We start from the raw sequence: 14404 nt of genomic DNA, 5'->3' as shown, positions 1-14404 counted from the left end.
GAGACATGATGAATGTTCATGAATCAAAGGATGTTATAAAAGCAGAGGCCTTGGGCCAGAAGGAGTTGGAAACCCTTTGAAAGCTGAACGCTCAGCCTTCACGGGAAGGAGGGAGTGCCATGTGATGCTAAAAAGCATCCTCTTTGAATCATTGAGTGGTGCTGATGTGCCTCAGAGGGGCTGTGACTGTTTCCTGGGTATCCTGTGCAGCCATGTCACTGCCAAGGGTGCACTCAGCGGTGTGTGGGGGGAACCAGCACACCTCTGGGAACAGAAGGAGAAAAACATTTCAGTTAACAAGTATATATGCCCCTATACTTATATGCACATACACACACACCCCTAAATTTAAAAAGCTAGGTCTCATTGTAAGAAAGAAAAGTATTAAAAATCAGATCCATTGGTCTAACTGTTGTTGCAGTTGACTTCTATGTCTCAGGCATTTTGCTTGCTTTTTTTTTTTTCTAATGAGTTATGTGTAATTTCTTAGGAGTATTTTATCTGTCTGTTAATGCAACTTTCATGTAGAATTGAAGCATATTAGGGAATAATACAAGGACATTAAATGAGCATAAATCTTCATGGATTTTAATCAGTTGGCCTCATTTATTCAAAATTCTACATGTCTTATCAGTGATTACATTTAAAACCCGTATTAGAAAAAGTTTTAGTAGTGCCAAACTTTGAAGTTGTATGTGATGATTAATAGAGAGCTGCACAGAAGTCTATTTGGAATGTTAACAAACTTTATTATCTGCCTTTGTGTCAGATCAATATGTTTAATGAGTCACAAAAGCATTTAGCATGGACACTTTCATCTAGCAGCTAAGCATTGACTTTTTCCAAAGATTTAAGTTATGTGAAAGATTTGTAAATGTTTTGTGGCTTCAGAAATAAATGTGGGTGCATTGCAGGAAATACAGTGCAAGATTGTAGCTTCCCTGGTAGTATCTGTTGTGTTTCAGATACCAGGGAAGTTACCGGTCTGAAATGATGACATGTTCTTGGTGTGATGTTCTGGTGTATTTTTGTATCACCGAGTCCTGTATTTCAAAATGCCTGATTTTTCACTCATTATAACATATGTCTTTTGCTACCTGTTTTTCTTAAGCCCTTTCCCTTTTATTTCTATATTTACACCATTTGATAAAGTGTATTGTCATTATTTTGTTCTCCCAAACACCAGCATGGCATTACAGAAGTGTTGGCTGCACACCAGATCACCTACACCATGTTAGATTTTGAATATGTGATATTTGAAAGAAAACAAACTTCTAAATAAGATGAGAGATTTCCAGAGGAGGATGGAAAAGGAAACCTGACTCAATTCTGTTGACCTGTTCTAAGAGGGAATTTACTGAAGTCTTGAACATGAAGCTGTTCAAGAGCAGACTAAAATAAGTGAGCTATAATCTGTGTTTGGGTTTCACTCTTTGCTCATTGGAGATGAGCTCATTGTTTTGTTCCTTCAGTGAGAAATTCTTCATTAGATGATGGAGGAAGAGAAGTACATGACATTTTTCCTATCTCAAAAGTCAGTGTGCATGTGCATTTATTGGTATTAGAAGCAGATGATCAAATAGATGATTGATCTAGGAATGAAGTTTCAAAGGAGCATAAGGGAATTCTGTGGCACTCTTCATGAGTTTTGAGAAGAGTGGGGATACGTGATTTTATTTTGAATATCCCACTTTTTACTCCCCCAGGAACGGTTTAAATCCTGGGAAACAAAACACACAACAATTATACTGCAAATTGGAACGCTTTCATTTGTATTTATTTAACTCATTCATGGTTTTGTCACTTACGAGACATGTCTTTCAAAATACATGTGTAAGTCCCAATTTCATCTTCAAAGATGACAGCTTTCTTATAAATAAAACTTCGAGCTAACACGTGAATTTCCTCAGTATCAATACATTACCATACAGCCCACATGCTTCACAGGTGTCACTGGCAAATTTCTGAGAGCAGAGAAGACTAAATCCTTACAAATCTTTCCATCTGAAGGTACATCTCTGTGTCAAAGCCGGTATTTCACCACAGTAAACTTGATGAAAGAATAATTGCAAACCAAGTCCCTGGGTCTGTTTTCCTCTCACTAGTGAATACTGTTGCCTTACAACCATGTCCATGCACACACGTATCTACATCTCCAGGCAGAGCATGGGGATTGTGTGCTCCTTTGCCATGCCCCTGATCTGAGTGGCACCAAAGGGAGTTCAGTGCTATACAAATTCTTTTAATTCACACTATTTGCAGTGATTGTGTCGTCATGCACCAGTGTTTTGGCGTCGTGGAAAGATGGGTGAGAGGGGGAAGAAGAGCCGTAGAGAAGACAGCTTATGTTTAGACAAAAATATCATGCTAATCAGCACAGATGGGATGAGAAATACAGAAAAAGTACATGATAGTTTAATAGGTTTTTGGCAAAATGTGTTGGCTTCTTATTTTTTTTCCCCCCCTTCTTTGAGTATACCTGTCTGTGGCTCCAGCTTTCCAGTAACAAAGACCTGACTGATTGCTTTTTATTAACATGTTTGAAGCTAACCATAATGAGCTTAGTTTTTCTCTATCTACATAGTGGTACAAAAGTCTTCCAAATACAATGCTTAATTTTTCTTCAGTTCTTTGTGTTTGGATGGCAAGCTGTGGAACATATTTTTGCACAGTATGAAGCATCTTGGCAGACTTCTCAGGCCAAGTATTGGTGGTTTTAGAGTTATCTTTGGATCTGTCAAAAGTGCTAATAGGCTTTGTTGAGCTTCTTTAAGTTTCTAAATCATATTTGCTTTTTGCTTTTCTGCACTTTTTTATTTAACGATGATTAAGATTGCACTTGAATTCATGACTAATCTAATTTTGCTCTCCCATGTGCTTTTTGTATAAGACTGTCTTTAGCATACAGCAGCCCTTCCATATCTGTAAGAAGCTATTTGGAAATGAATTAATGAATTCCCTAATTCAGCATATTGGGGTGTATTACCTTGTCCTCCACCACCACCCCTTGTTTTTTTTAATTCTCTGTTTTAAGAAGTGAAAATATCCTCTACACACAAACCTCCTTTTTTTGTAGTGCATTTTGATCAAGTCACCTACATGGTGGCTTTCTAGTTTTCATAGTAAAGATCTTAGGATCACATTCTGCTGTTTCTTAGAAGACATCTTAAATATTTAGTAAATGATAGATTATTCATAACACCGCAGCACGTGCACAGGGCAGTTACATTGGTAGTGAGGAATGGATGATGTTGTTGGCTGATGGGGTGATGTGGGGAATGAACTGGCTCTTGTGCAGCTTGCTTGGTTTTATTTCCTGAATTTCAGTTATTTACAGTAATTTTTACATTGGTGCTTTTTAATATTCCAAGCAGCAAAACCATGGAAGGAACCTTTCTTGCCTCTAGGAATTATATATGTAACGTTTTGGCACTGTTACCTGCTTGTGTCTTGATCTTTCTATACTTTAAAGGCAGATTGCAAATATGATTTGCTTACAATATTCTTCTACTGCTGTTAATTTTCTTTATTCTATATAAACCTACTGATCACTGAAGTAAAATCGGGTGTTTGAATCCTGCCTCTTCATCAGAGATGGGCATCCACTGAAATTTTCAGAAAGAATATGGTCTCTTTCCTTGTTTCCCCAGCCCCAAGGAAGTGCTTTCTGTCTTCCAAGGGAAAACCTGTGTCAGGGTGCACGAGGTCAGGAGCTCAGACAACCTCTATAACTGTTTGTAACGTGTCTCTTAAATGCCTGTATGTATTTCCAGTTATCAGCACTGTTCTAGCATAGACTGAGCTTACATTTGAATTTGTCATATTAGAATTGTCCTCTTAAGAGAGCTGGGTTTATTGTTGGGTCGTGAAATGGGAGTTTTTTGGTACTTAATCAGTCAACTTTGAAGTTACCATATAAGTGACAGAACATATTTTTCTCAGAGAAGTATCTTATATTTAAGAAGCTGTATGTGAAACATCATCCATTTTATTATTCCAGGACCTAGCTCCCCAAAAGTTAGGGGAAAGATACTGCAATTAAAAAGTACTGTGACATAAGATACTGCTTGCTTTTGTTAAGCCATGTAGTGGTTGTAGCATAATAGGAGGATGAAATCTGGTTGGTTTTTTTTGTTAAGGACACTTGTTTTTGTAATATTATGAATCAAAAATTATTTTTTCTCTTCCCAGAGAAATCTGACAGAGTATTTTGTAGCAGTTGATGTCAACAACATGCTGCACCTCTATGCCAGTATGCTGTATGAACGCCGCATCCTCATTTGTTGTAGTAAGCTGAGCACTGTAAGTAAAATGCAGAATAATTTCTTCTATTCACAGTCTTTCTTTATAATGACAGTCATATATAAGAAACAATCTGATGATCTTCAGGTCCCCCTTCCAGCCTCAGTTACTCAACCTCAACTCAATTCTGTGGTTCTGTGTGATGATTTTATATAACTTCTGTTGGCATCTAATGATCAAATGAAAAATGGTCTTTTGGATGCAGGAATTCTTGGGGTTGTTTAGTACATAAATACACAAACATTTATGCTGTAGTGAAGTCCCGTTTTCATAATTCACTTGTTGTAAAAATAAAAGGACAAATCATGATACTATCAAATGGATGTTCCAGTGACCTTCTCTGGATGGACTAAAATACATTGACAATTCACATTTTTGCAGTTTTGTCTGATAAGGTGTAGCCTTAATGCTACTTAGGCTCCATCAAGTGTCTGAGAGATGAAAGCTGCTGAATACTCCAGAGTCCTCTCTTCTGAAAATGGCTGGACATCAAAACAAGCACGCAGCTTGATTCAGTTCAAAGTTTTGTGTTATGCGTTTCAAGGTTTATCTGTCAATAAGATTGTGATTTACTTTATAAAAGAAAATGTTCAATTTTCATTCTGTTTGCTCTGTAAATGGCTATTGATTGCTTTCCTTTATGAATGACGAGCATAAGATGGTTTAACTAATTTTGCTTTCTAGTGCTATGGACTAAGTACTTGAGTGGTCCTTTCTAAAATACAAGCTTCCATTTCCATTTTGTATGGATTTAACTAGTCTCTTACTGCATGACCATAATCTACTTTATGTTTGAGACTAAAACTGCTTCATGGAATTCTAATTACTATGGAAGGCTGAAATTATGTACATAAAATCATGTATGGATGGTCTGTCAATACAGGGCAGAGAAATGAAAGAGAGTAGGACTTCATACTTAATCTCAGAATAACTATTACAACATTTATTTGAAAAGTAAGTGAAGCCAGGAGAGTTAGAATAATCCCTGGGACCTATTAATAATTGTTAGCAGTTTACAATCAATTCCCCATTTAACTGAAAGATTGTGAGTATTATAAAATTTAATAGCACAGAAAACTTGTAAAATCTTAACTTTTCTGTCTGCCAGGTGTTCTCCCTACTAAAATAAGGGAAAATACATCCACTCCTGGTAATGGAATGAAAGGAAAAAGGGAGGTGTTTATTTCAGAAACCTAAAGAATGAAAAGAAGAGTAAATTATCAGAGAGGGGGAAAGAAGAGAACGGCTATCCAAAGCATTTCAGAATTGGTGTGGTTGGCTGGTTTAATCTCTCCCTTTGTGACAGAGCCTGGGAAGAAGAATTACTTACCTGTCACTTTGCCTTCCTTAATGAGCCATTTCACAAGTAGGGTTGTGTTTTCTTTCCTATCTTTCTGCTATTTCTCTTCCTTTTGCCTCTGTCCAATATAAAAGCATGTCGGGTTCTTCGGTAGGGAGGGGTATTCATACTGTGTGTTCTTATCTTACAACTTTATATATAAACTGCTCCAAGATTGGAGTGACAGTGTAAGACAGGTTTGAAGCGTTGGGCCGGAGCCAGCGATTCCTTCCCTGCGCGCTCTGCTCTGCATGTTCCAGCAGTAGGAACAAGCTGCATTATTTTATTTCAAACTGTGCTCAGCGGAAGCCAAGACCTTGTAACTGGAAACGTACCAAGCTGAGAATTCTCAAAGTAAAGTGAGGGTGGGGTGGTGCTGAGGGGGATTGGTTTCTTTGTTTTTAGGTTTTTAACTAAAAAGTGGAAGGGACCTATTTGTGGTTAATTCCTGTTAACTTGGAGAGACATGGCACGCTTCACACTTAAGGCTTGAATTTAGTATCAGGTAAGAGAGAAAATGAAATAGTCCTGGATAAGAAAGTCTTTTATAACAGCATGAATTCTGTGCTATAATACATCATATCAAATTCAAATTTTAATTTGAAATCCCCTTAATGTAGTCAAGTTGAATAAGATGGTTGGGTACCCTAAGTAGTGGTAACTGAATGAGGCTGTGTTTATCAGCTATTTTATAAACCACGTGTACTGAGCCTGTGGAAGAATTATTGCTCTTTTCTTGCATTTTTTTCTCTTTTTTTTCCCTACAAAAGGAATCTCAGATAATTTCTCAGAATGTTAAAGCAATTATTCATGCTAAATTTCTTTGTATTTCCTGTGATCTACTCATGAAAAGCCAAATATGAACCAAAATGCCTAAAACCCCTGTGCTTGGCGAAAGAGCACCTGCTGGTGGGAGCACCCTGTTGCAAAAATGAAACCAGAGCTTTCCTTGTGTCCAGTATTCCCTCTTCCATCCGAACCTGCTCCTGCTGTCTTGCTGCAACAAGTCCTGTTAACTGTTTGTGATACAGGCTGCAGCAGGTCGTGTCTCCTTTTAAAAGGTGGCTGATGTGAAGCCTGATGACTCTTAAAGGACTTAAACTCGTGAATTTCTGTGATGTTTCTGTTTGGCTCCATCATAGGGAGGTGAATTTCTTGATGTAATTTTTTCTGTTATTTTTTGAGTGTTCATACAAAGCAAAACCCACCACTCTTGACATGGATGCTCTTTTGTTCCTGGGCATAGAAAGCTTGCTGTGTCACTCTGTCCATGTCCCAGAAAGCTCAATCCACAACCGCTTCCTCCCTGGTTGGTTTTTGACATTCCTCAGGGCTTTGAGAATGAGGAAATGGGGCATCCTTAGGAAAAGACAACATGTGATTAATACCATTCACCAAATGTCCTTGTGATGCAACATAGCAAAGAGCTTGCACAGTTCTTGTTCTACAACAGCCTTACAACTATTGTTGTAAATGTACAAGCTCTTCCTTCCCAAGAGCTCTATCGCTGTCCTTAAAACCTGCCAATATAGGTCTGCACCTTCATACACAGCCTTTACAACAGCCCTGCTTTCATGGCTTAATTGTTCTATAGCTCAGGCTTAAGCTTTCTACTTTGTTTTTAGCTCTGAGTAATGCAGAGAAATTATCTTACAAGCACTCCAAAGGTGGTAATTTTTTCTAGTATATATTGCGCATCTATAGCCACATACTGCATCTGTGCATCAGGAGAGAGAAATATGCACTGGAAAGTGGCCTGTTATAGTTCAACATCATTTTGTAACTTTTACATGTGTGCCAAAATCCCATTGATTTAATTTGCTCAAACAAGGCTTTTAGAGCATTAAATAAAGAACTACAAAAAGTGCATTAGTGAATCAGTGTCTTTCTTGCATAGCTATCTTTTTACATTCTCTAGCAACAGCTGCAGGAAGCTGAGGCAGTGGAACTAATCTTATTTCCAAATGCTGGATTCCTATAGTTTTGACAGTTGGGCATTTCTCAGGCTGCCTTATTATTAAGTGCTTGGTTTCTGTATGGCAATCACTAATCAGGTGAGGTCTCCAGCAAATATGCTATTTCTTTTTTATGAGCCCTTCTCTTGGCAGAGTTGAAGGACAGTGCTGGTGCTTACCCATGGTAGTATATTATTTGAATTCATGCCAGATAGCAAGGTGGGAGTACATCTCAAAAATAAGTGACAGGTTCTGCTCAGATGTCTGCAGTGTTGAGCATTATGTCTGTCTAATCTTTTCTTGCTGAGTTTTAAAACCAATGGGAGGGGGGCTTGGAAGGGGCCTCCTTGGATTAGCGAGTTCAGTCCTCTACAGCAGCAACCATGTTAGATAATAATGCCAGGAAATAATCCATTTGATCCCGACAGAGCAATTTTAAAGTAAGAATTAAATTTACAAATGGTATTTTTTTCCATCTTTTTTTGATTTGGAGAACAGAAACAGCAAATATAAATGATTTAGGAATATAGAGGAAAAACTACAGTGGGAAAGCAGGCCCTTTTTTCTGCTGCGTATTTTGGAACTAGGCTCTGGCTTTCATCTAATCTGTGAGAGAGGAACATCTGCTCCAGTAGGAATAATATAAAGATAACTTGAAATATAATGGGATAGGGATAAATCTTTAGTCTTTCATGAGTCAAAAATATAGAATAAATTCAGGATTTTGTAGCTTCTAACTTTTGTTTTAATTAGTTTCCCAACATATTAACATTTCCATCCCCTGTGGACCATAAAATAATGTTCATCTGCTAATAAAGGCCTTTCTTATTGAGAAAGACTGAACAGGTACTTGTTCAGATACTTGCTGTACCCTGTCTGCTTCCAAAGACACTATTTCCTTAGGATGGCAGTTCAATTCTTGCATATTCTCACTTATGGAAACACATTATCAGCACTGGGATGCTTTTGAGCTTTTTGAGTTTGTGGACCCTCTTGTTATGAGACTTGCTAAGGTGAGGAGCGACTGTAGCTTTCATGGGAGACAGAAGTGAACATCTAAGGTATTGTAAAAGAGGGTCAGGCACAGGCAATCTGTGCTCCCAGCTTGTATCAGTATTTCTTGAGAGAGTTTAATGAAACTGGGGAGATACTGAAGTAGGTGTTAAGATAAAGAGAGAGAGATGAAACAGTATTACTTGTGCAGATGAGTGTCACTAGTTCAAGACATTTTTGGGCCAAATTATGGTTCAATATGGTAGAGAATTGGTAAAGAATGTTGGCCAAGAGATAAACTTAATAGGCAGAAACCAGGAATGAAAACGGGCTTTGTTTGAAGTCCTAGCAAGTGGGACAACTGTACAGCAGTGAGCAGCTTTCTGTGTAGAGAAGTTTCATTGCTGCACACCAAGATGCAGCTGCTGGAGTCTGGAGAAAGGAAGATCAAATAGATTCTGCAAAAAAGAAACCCAAGAAGAGATATAAATCTGAAGCATAAGATCTGATTTCCGAAATTTAGATTTGGAATTGAAAGTTGGGGGTGATTGCATTCTCCCTTAAAGAAACTACAGTTCTTTGAGCTGTATTTCTGTGAAAAAACCTGAAACCTGTCACAACGAAAACTGGACCTAGTGAATGCATAAACAAAGGCTACTGGGAAAGAGTAAAAATGACCTTTGCAAAAGAAATCCATGCCTCAAATCTTAACAGTCTTTAAAAATCTGGGTAAGATTGAACAATGTTGAATTCTTCCAAGCCATTAAAGAACTTTCCATGATGTAGGAGAGTTTGATCCTCCTGAGGGTAAACAACTGGCTAAAAGGTTGAGGGGGAAAGGGGAGAAAAAAGGTTTTCCTAATCCTGGGAGTTGCGAAGCAGCCCAGGGATGCTCTGGCCTGGAACCTGTTTGATGTGCTCATGAAAAGTAGTTTTTAAAAGCAGAGAATATGTTGTAGCAGTCATTTTGTTGCATAGCACAAATAACTATAGAATAATGCTTATGGAAGGAAACACTTCTCACCATGTAAGCAATCGTGCTCTGAATAACTGGAGTAATTATCACTGCTCAGAAAGAGATACTGGAGGTTCTTTAAAAAAAGAGAGGTTACACATTAAAATGGTGAGGAACAACTAAAGAGATGGGGCAGCATTTCCCAGTGTATTTATTTGAATTTATTGGCACATGAAATGTGAGCTGCAAGCTGGTGGGTCACTTTTCTGCTTTCTCACACCCTCACCGTGGTTCTGATCTGATCCACACTGCAGAGGAGCTCAGTAATCCTCCCCCCAAAATCCCTGTTCTTTAGTGCATTCTCATTGCTTATCCAGATCTGTATTGTTCAGAGGCTCAAAAATAACACATAAAGTATGTGCCTGTCCTCCATCTTCTTGCCTAATGACCTGCATTTTAATCGGAAAACCAGGTTCTGTTACTTACAGAAACTGCACTGGAATTACATAAAGGCTTTGGCATTGAACATAAGCCAAACTGCATCCAGGGTTGTAGCTGATTTTCCCTGACATGGAGCCTTAAGAGACTGTATTAGCTCATCTAGACCACTTTTCTACCAGTCGTGGGGTCCCTATGAAGGGGTATATAACTCACTAGTCTGTCTTAATGGAAATCAATAATAATGAGGGTCTTCTGGGTTTTTTTAGGGTTACACCACAGCTGACTGAATTAGGATTAATGTCACGATTTGTCTTTCCGTTGTCTTTCATCTCACACAACTTCAGGCCACCACAGGACCTCAGTCCTTTAGAATTTGTCTTTTTGGTATTTGTAAGCAGTGTTCTCCCTCCTTTCTACAGTCCAGACAAGCATTACATGCTTGATTTCATCCTACCTTCAAATAACTGGTAGCCTTTTGTTGAGTATTGTTTTCAAAATGTGTCTCACAAGCGAAACACATTGCAGTGCTTGTGCTGGGTATCATTTGAGATTAAAAGACACTCTAAACTGCAAAACACTGTCAGAGTGGATGTGGTTGCCTGTCACCTCTTAGTCTTTTCCTTGTATGTGTCTATTTGTATGAGTGTTCTTATTTATTTAGTTAGTTATTTTCTCTTTTCCCAAGTATGTGTGTTCATATCCTCTTCGCGTAGCATTTTGACTATAGCTTTTGCTAAGATATCCTTATTGAGGATTACCACCTTCTCCATTGTAATATCCTTAGTGAGTGTGACAAATACCCTGCTTAGCTTTTTTTCCAAATTATTAATTATAGCTTGAAATAGGATTGAGAGACATAATTTCCTCCAGTGCTCTGTAAGGATTCTCCCCATGGCTTGACTGGCATGTGTGGTTGCTATTTGTGATCTTTTTCATTCAGTACCTGCCAGCATCAAAACTGTTCTGAATGAGTTTTTAACAACATAACTGAGAAATTCAATGGATCAACTGAGTTGGTGAAGGGCAATTAGATAAAAATCCCTTTTGAATAATAACAAATTAATCTCTGGGTTTGGTATGATATGTTCTTAAGAAACATATGCCACGTTTTTACAGTTTTGTAATAATCTCAACATAGTTCTATGTTATTTAATGGACAGTTATTACCAGGATTGGGGGGATTTGCCTTTACTATTTTTTTAATTCCCTTTGTGTTTTCATTTCCGTGTTTCTGTTGCTTTATAGAACACTGGGTGTTCTTTTCAGGTCCTGGTTGTTGAATGAATCATGTTCTCAGCTGTTTACAAAGTCAGTCCAATGACAACCAGTCATGCTTCACCCACCAATACCCTTTCTTTTTTTATTAAGAGTGCTGTATATTTTCTAATAAAGCATGTTGATATGAAAGCAGAATTGATTTTTTACTGATTTTTCTTCTAACTTTACCTTTCTAAGCTTGGTTTTTGTCTTATTGATGATCCTGTTTTAATATGTGTTTTTCAGTTAACTGCCTGCATTCATGGGTCTGCAGCTATGCTCTACCCGATGTTCTGGCAGCATGTTTACATTCCTGTTCTGCCCCCACATCTATTGGACTACTGCTGGTAAGGCTATATATATGTATGTATATATATATTATATAGATGTATATATATCACTTAAATTCACAACAGTTTTCACATTTCTGTATATTAAGTCTTAAGTCCTCTTATGATGCAACTGTTACTCTAAAAATATATGGGCATATTAAGGAAGCAACCAACCTAGTGAGTAACAAAATGTACTTTTATGGCAAGATGTAATTGTCTATCAATATGTTGAAATACTCTAATATGTGTGGTTACTATGGAATGCTGCAACGTAGATATTGTGTAATTAAAACGTGTTTTCAGCATATCTGTGTTAAATGTTAAAATTTGAATTAAGACTTCAACAGTAGAGGATATACAGTGAAGAAGTGGCCTTGCTTTAGGCTTTCTAGAGCAGTTACACTTTCAAGCCCATTTAGAGAATTAATGGAGTTGTTGCCTGGGCATGCAGGGACGGAACTGGTAAGGCCAAAGCTTGGATGGAGTTAAACTGAGGGATGTAAAGGGTAAGGAGAGGTTTCTGCAGGCTTGGAAGTGAAAGGGAAGCACAAGTCAAACATGGACCTGCTGCTGCGTGGTCGCGTAGGCAAGTGATGAAGGACACAGAGAAGGCTGAGGGACTTGGTGCGTTTGCCTGCACTGGCAAGGTCTGCTGCTGCCCCACCAGGTCTCCCGACAGCAGGAACATTGGTGCTTGGGGCACTTTTGGGAAGGATTTGGAAACAGAGAAGCAGCCTCCCTCTGCCCCCTAGCATCTTAAACAGTCCTTCTCAGAAAAAAACCCAAACTTAAACTTACCGTGTAATTGTAAGTGTGGCTTTTAGTGTGGAGGTCGGCTGGGTTTTTTAATAGTGATAGTGTTCTGTGTGACGTTTCTCTGCATTTAAGCAGGATTAAGGCACCAGCCGGGATAAGCAGCATTTTTAAGTGAAGTGCTAGGAACGGAAACATGTAGATTTAAAGGAGGCTTGTTCCTCTGCAGATGATTTAAATGTTAAGTATGTGCCTATGTCGAGGATACGGGGAACGGAATCTAAAAACTGTTATCTCCTGTAGAAATGAACCTTCAATTTACTGGGTGCGCAGGAAGGGCAGGCTCTAGTCATTTGCACTGCCAGCAGGTGCCCTTTCTCTGCATAATGGGCTTCGCATGTGTAATTAACACATGAAGGCTGCTGCTGCCAGCTTTTTCTTCAGGTACATGCTGCTAGGAGTTTTCAGGACAACGATGTGGACCGCAAGAGGCTTTTACACTGGGTTTGAAGATTAGGTATTCATCGACTTTCTGACAAAGACACGTTAAAAGGGGCTAAGTCCAGATCCCACAGTTGGGAGCAGAAGTGTGCAAAAAGCAAACACTTGGGCAGTGTACCCAAGGAAATAAAGACACAAGTCATTGAGCTCTACTGAATGAATTCTTTCATGGCATAACACCCTGTCCATATAACGAATGAGCAAGCTAGTGTGTGAAAAGTATGATTTAAAAATGCAGAATTATTAGGCAGATTGTAATTGCATGCTCACAAATACAACTGATTGCCTTAGCCAGCTATGAACTTTAATTGGAGAGGTAGCTACACACACTATAATTGTTTGAATAAGTTAATTTAGCAACAATTTATGTGCCATAAATATATTTCTCAAAATAGAGTCCATCTATTTTGTAACCATGTGAACTTGGAGACGTCATTTTTGCCAAGGAGCACTGAGCAATCAGCTCCGTGCTCTCCTCTTTAAGGCAGGATTGTTGCAGTGTCTGCCTCTTAAGGGAAATGACCTGAGATTATTTAAAATAGAAGAGTTTAGTTTAATTTTAGTTATCGCCTGGTTATTTCTCTTGCACATGTGACATAAGGATTTTAAAGAGCTGAAATGGAAACAAAATTTAAAGTGAGAATTCTGCAGTTCTTATGAATACAAAATACCACATTCATTCAGTTGACTGTCCAGTTATTGACTGTGCTGTATGATGCTTCTGAATCTTCTCCTGCCTTTTTGACAATCACGGAAGGGTGCACACACTGCACTGCTCATGATCTTTGAAAGTTTTTGAAACAGGTCTATTCCACTTGTGAGTATTTGCTTTTAATTGTTTGAGTTGCAGTGGAAACTTTTCATACAAAGGAAACTTCTAAGGTCCCGACTGATCCACTGACAGCTTCATGATTGTGAAGTTTGAAATTTGATGTAATTCCTGGGGAGGGAAGGGGGGGACACAACCATCGGATTTTTCCAGAGATACAAAAAGGTAGAATAGCTCCCTTTGCAGAGAGTGAACAGGTACAGTAACTAACTCTTTTCCTGCCACTTGATGAGCCTTTTGGCCAACATCACATAAGGGAAACATCAGGCTTGGTGAGGAGAGTTCCCTTTAGCTGTCAAGAGAGGTGTGCCGAAAGCCTGTATCTTCACAGTGTTTGTTCTCAACACACTTGCTCTTTGTACTGGGGAGGCAGAGTCAGTACTAGTGGTGTAGTACCATGGACACATATCTGAATAACTTCAGTCATCTGATCCCTGTCACTTACATTCACTGAGGGCAGGAGTGGACGGGAAGCAAGGGGAAGAGGGCTATCCTTTATTTTTATTTTTTAATTAGGTACCATTCTTTGGTATATTTTCAACCCAGAGAAAGATTTTAGGTGGAGAAGACTAGAAATTAGTGGGAATCCTATCATTAGATTATTAGATTTCACACCTTAAGGTCCACTTGCTTGTTCCTTTGGATACAGAACAACAGAGGAAACATGAAGCACTGCTGGCTGGGTTGGGTTTCTGGTTTGTTGGGGTTTTTTGGGGGGGATTGTTGGTTGTTTTTTTAAAGTACATG

General features: G+C 38.6%; 1 protein-coding gene across 5 annotated transcripts in view; it reads left to right on the top strand.

Annotated features, from left to right (window-relative positions):
* The window catches only part of DENND1A (DENN domain containing 1A), a 196999-nt gene that overhangs the window by 88342 nt on the left and 94253 nt on the right, over positions 1–14404 (top strand). For all 5 annotated transcript variants that reach the window (XM_030507235.1, XM_030507233.1, XM_030507234.1 and 2 more), the window contains exons 9-10: positions 4192–4302; positions 11489–11589. In XM_030507235.1, coding sequence (XP_030363095.1) covers positions 4192–4302; positions 11489–11589 — 212 coding nt within the window. The remainder of the gene's footprint in view (positions 1–4191; positions 4303–11488; positions 11590–14404) is intronic.

Source organism: Strigops habroptila, chromosome 15, assembly GCF_004027225.2.
Source record: "Strigops habroptila isolate Jane chromosome 15, bStrHab1.2.pri, whole genome shotgun sequence".
In the NCBI taxonomy this organism is placed as follows: Eukaryota; Metazoa; Chordata; class Aves; order Psittaciformes; family Psittacidae; genus Strigops; species Strigops habroptila.
The sequence above is the reverse complement of the archived record's forward strand: the minus strand, read 5'-3'. Positions and strand labels throughout refer to the sequence as shown.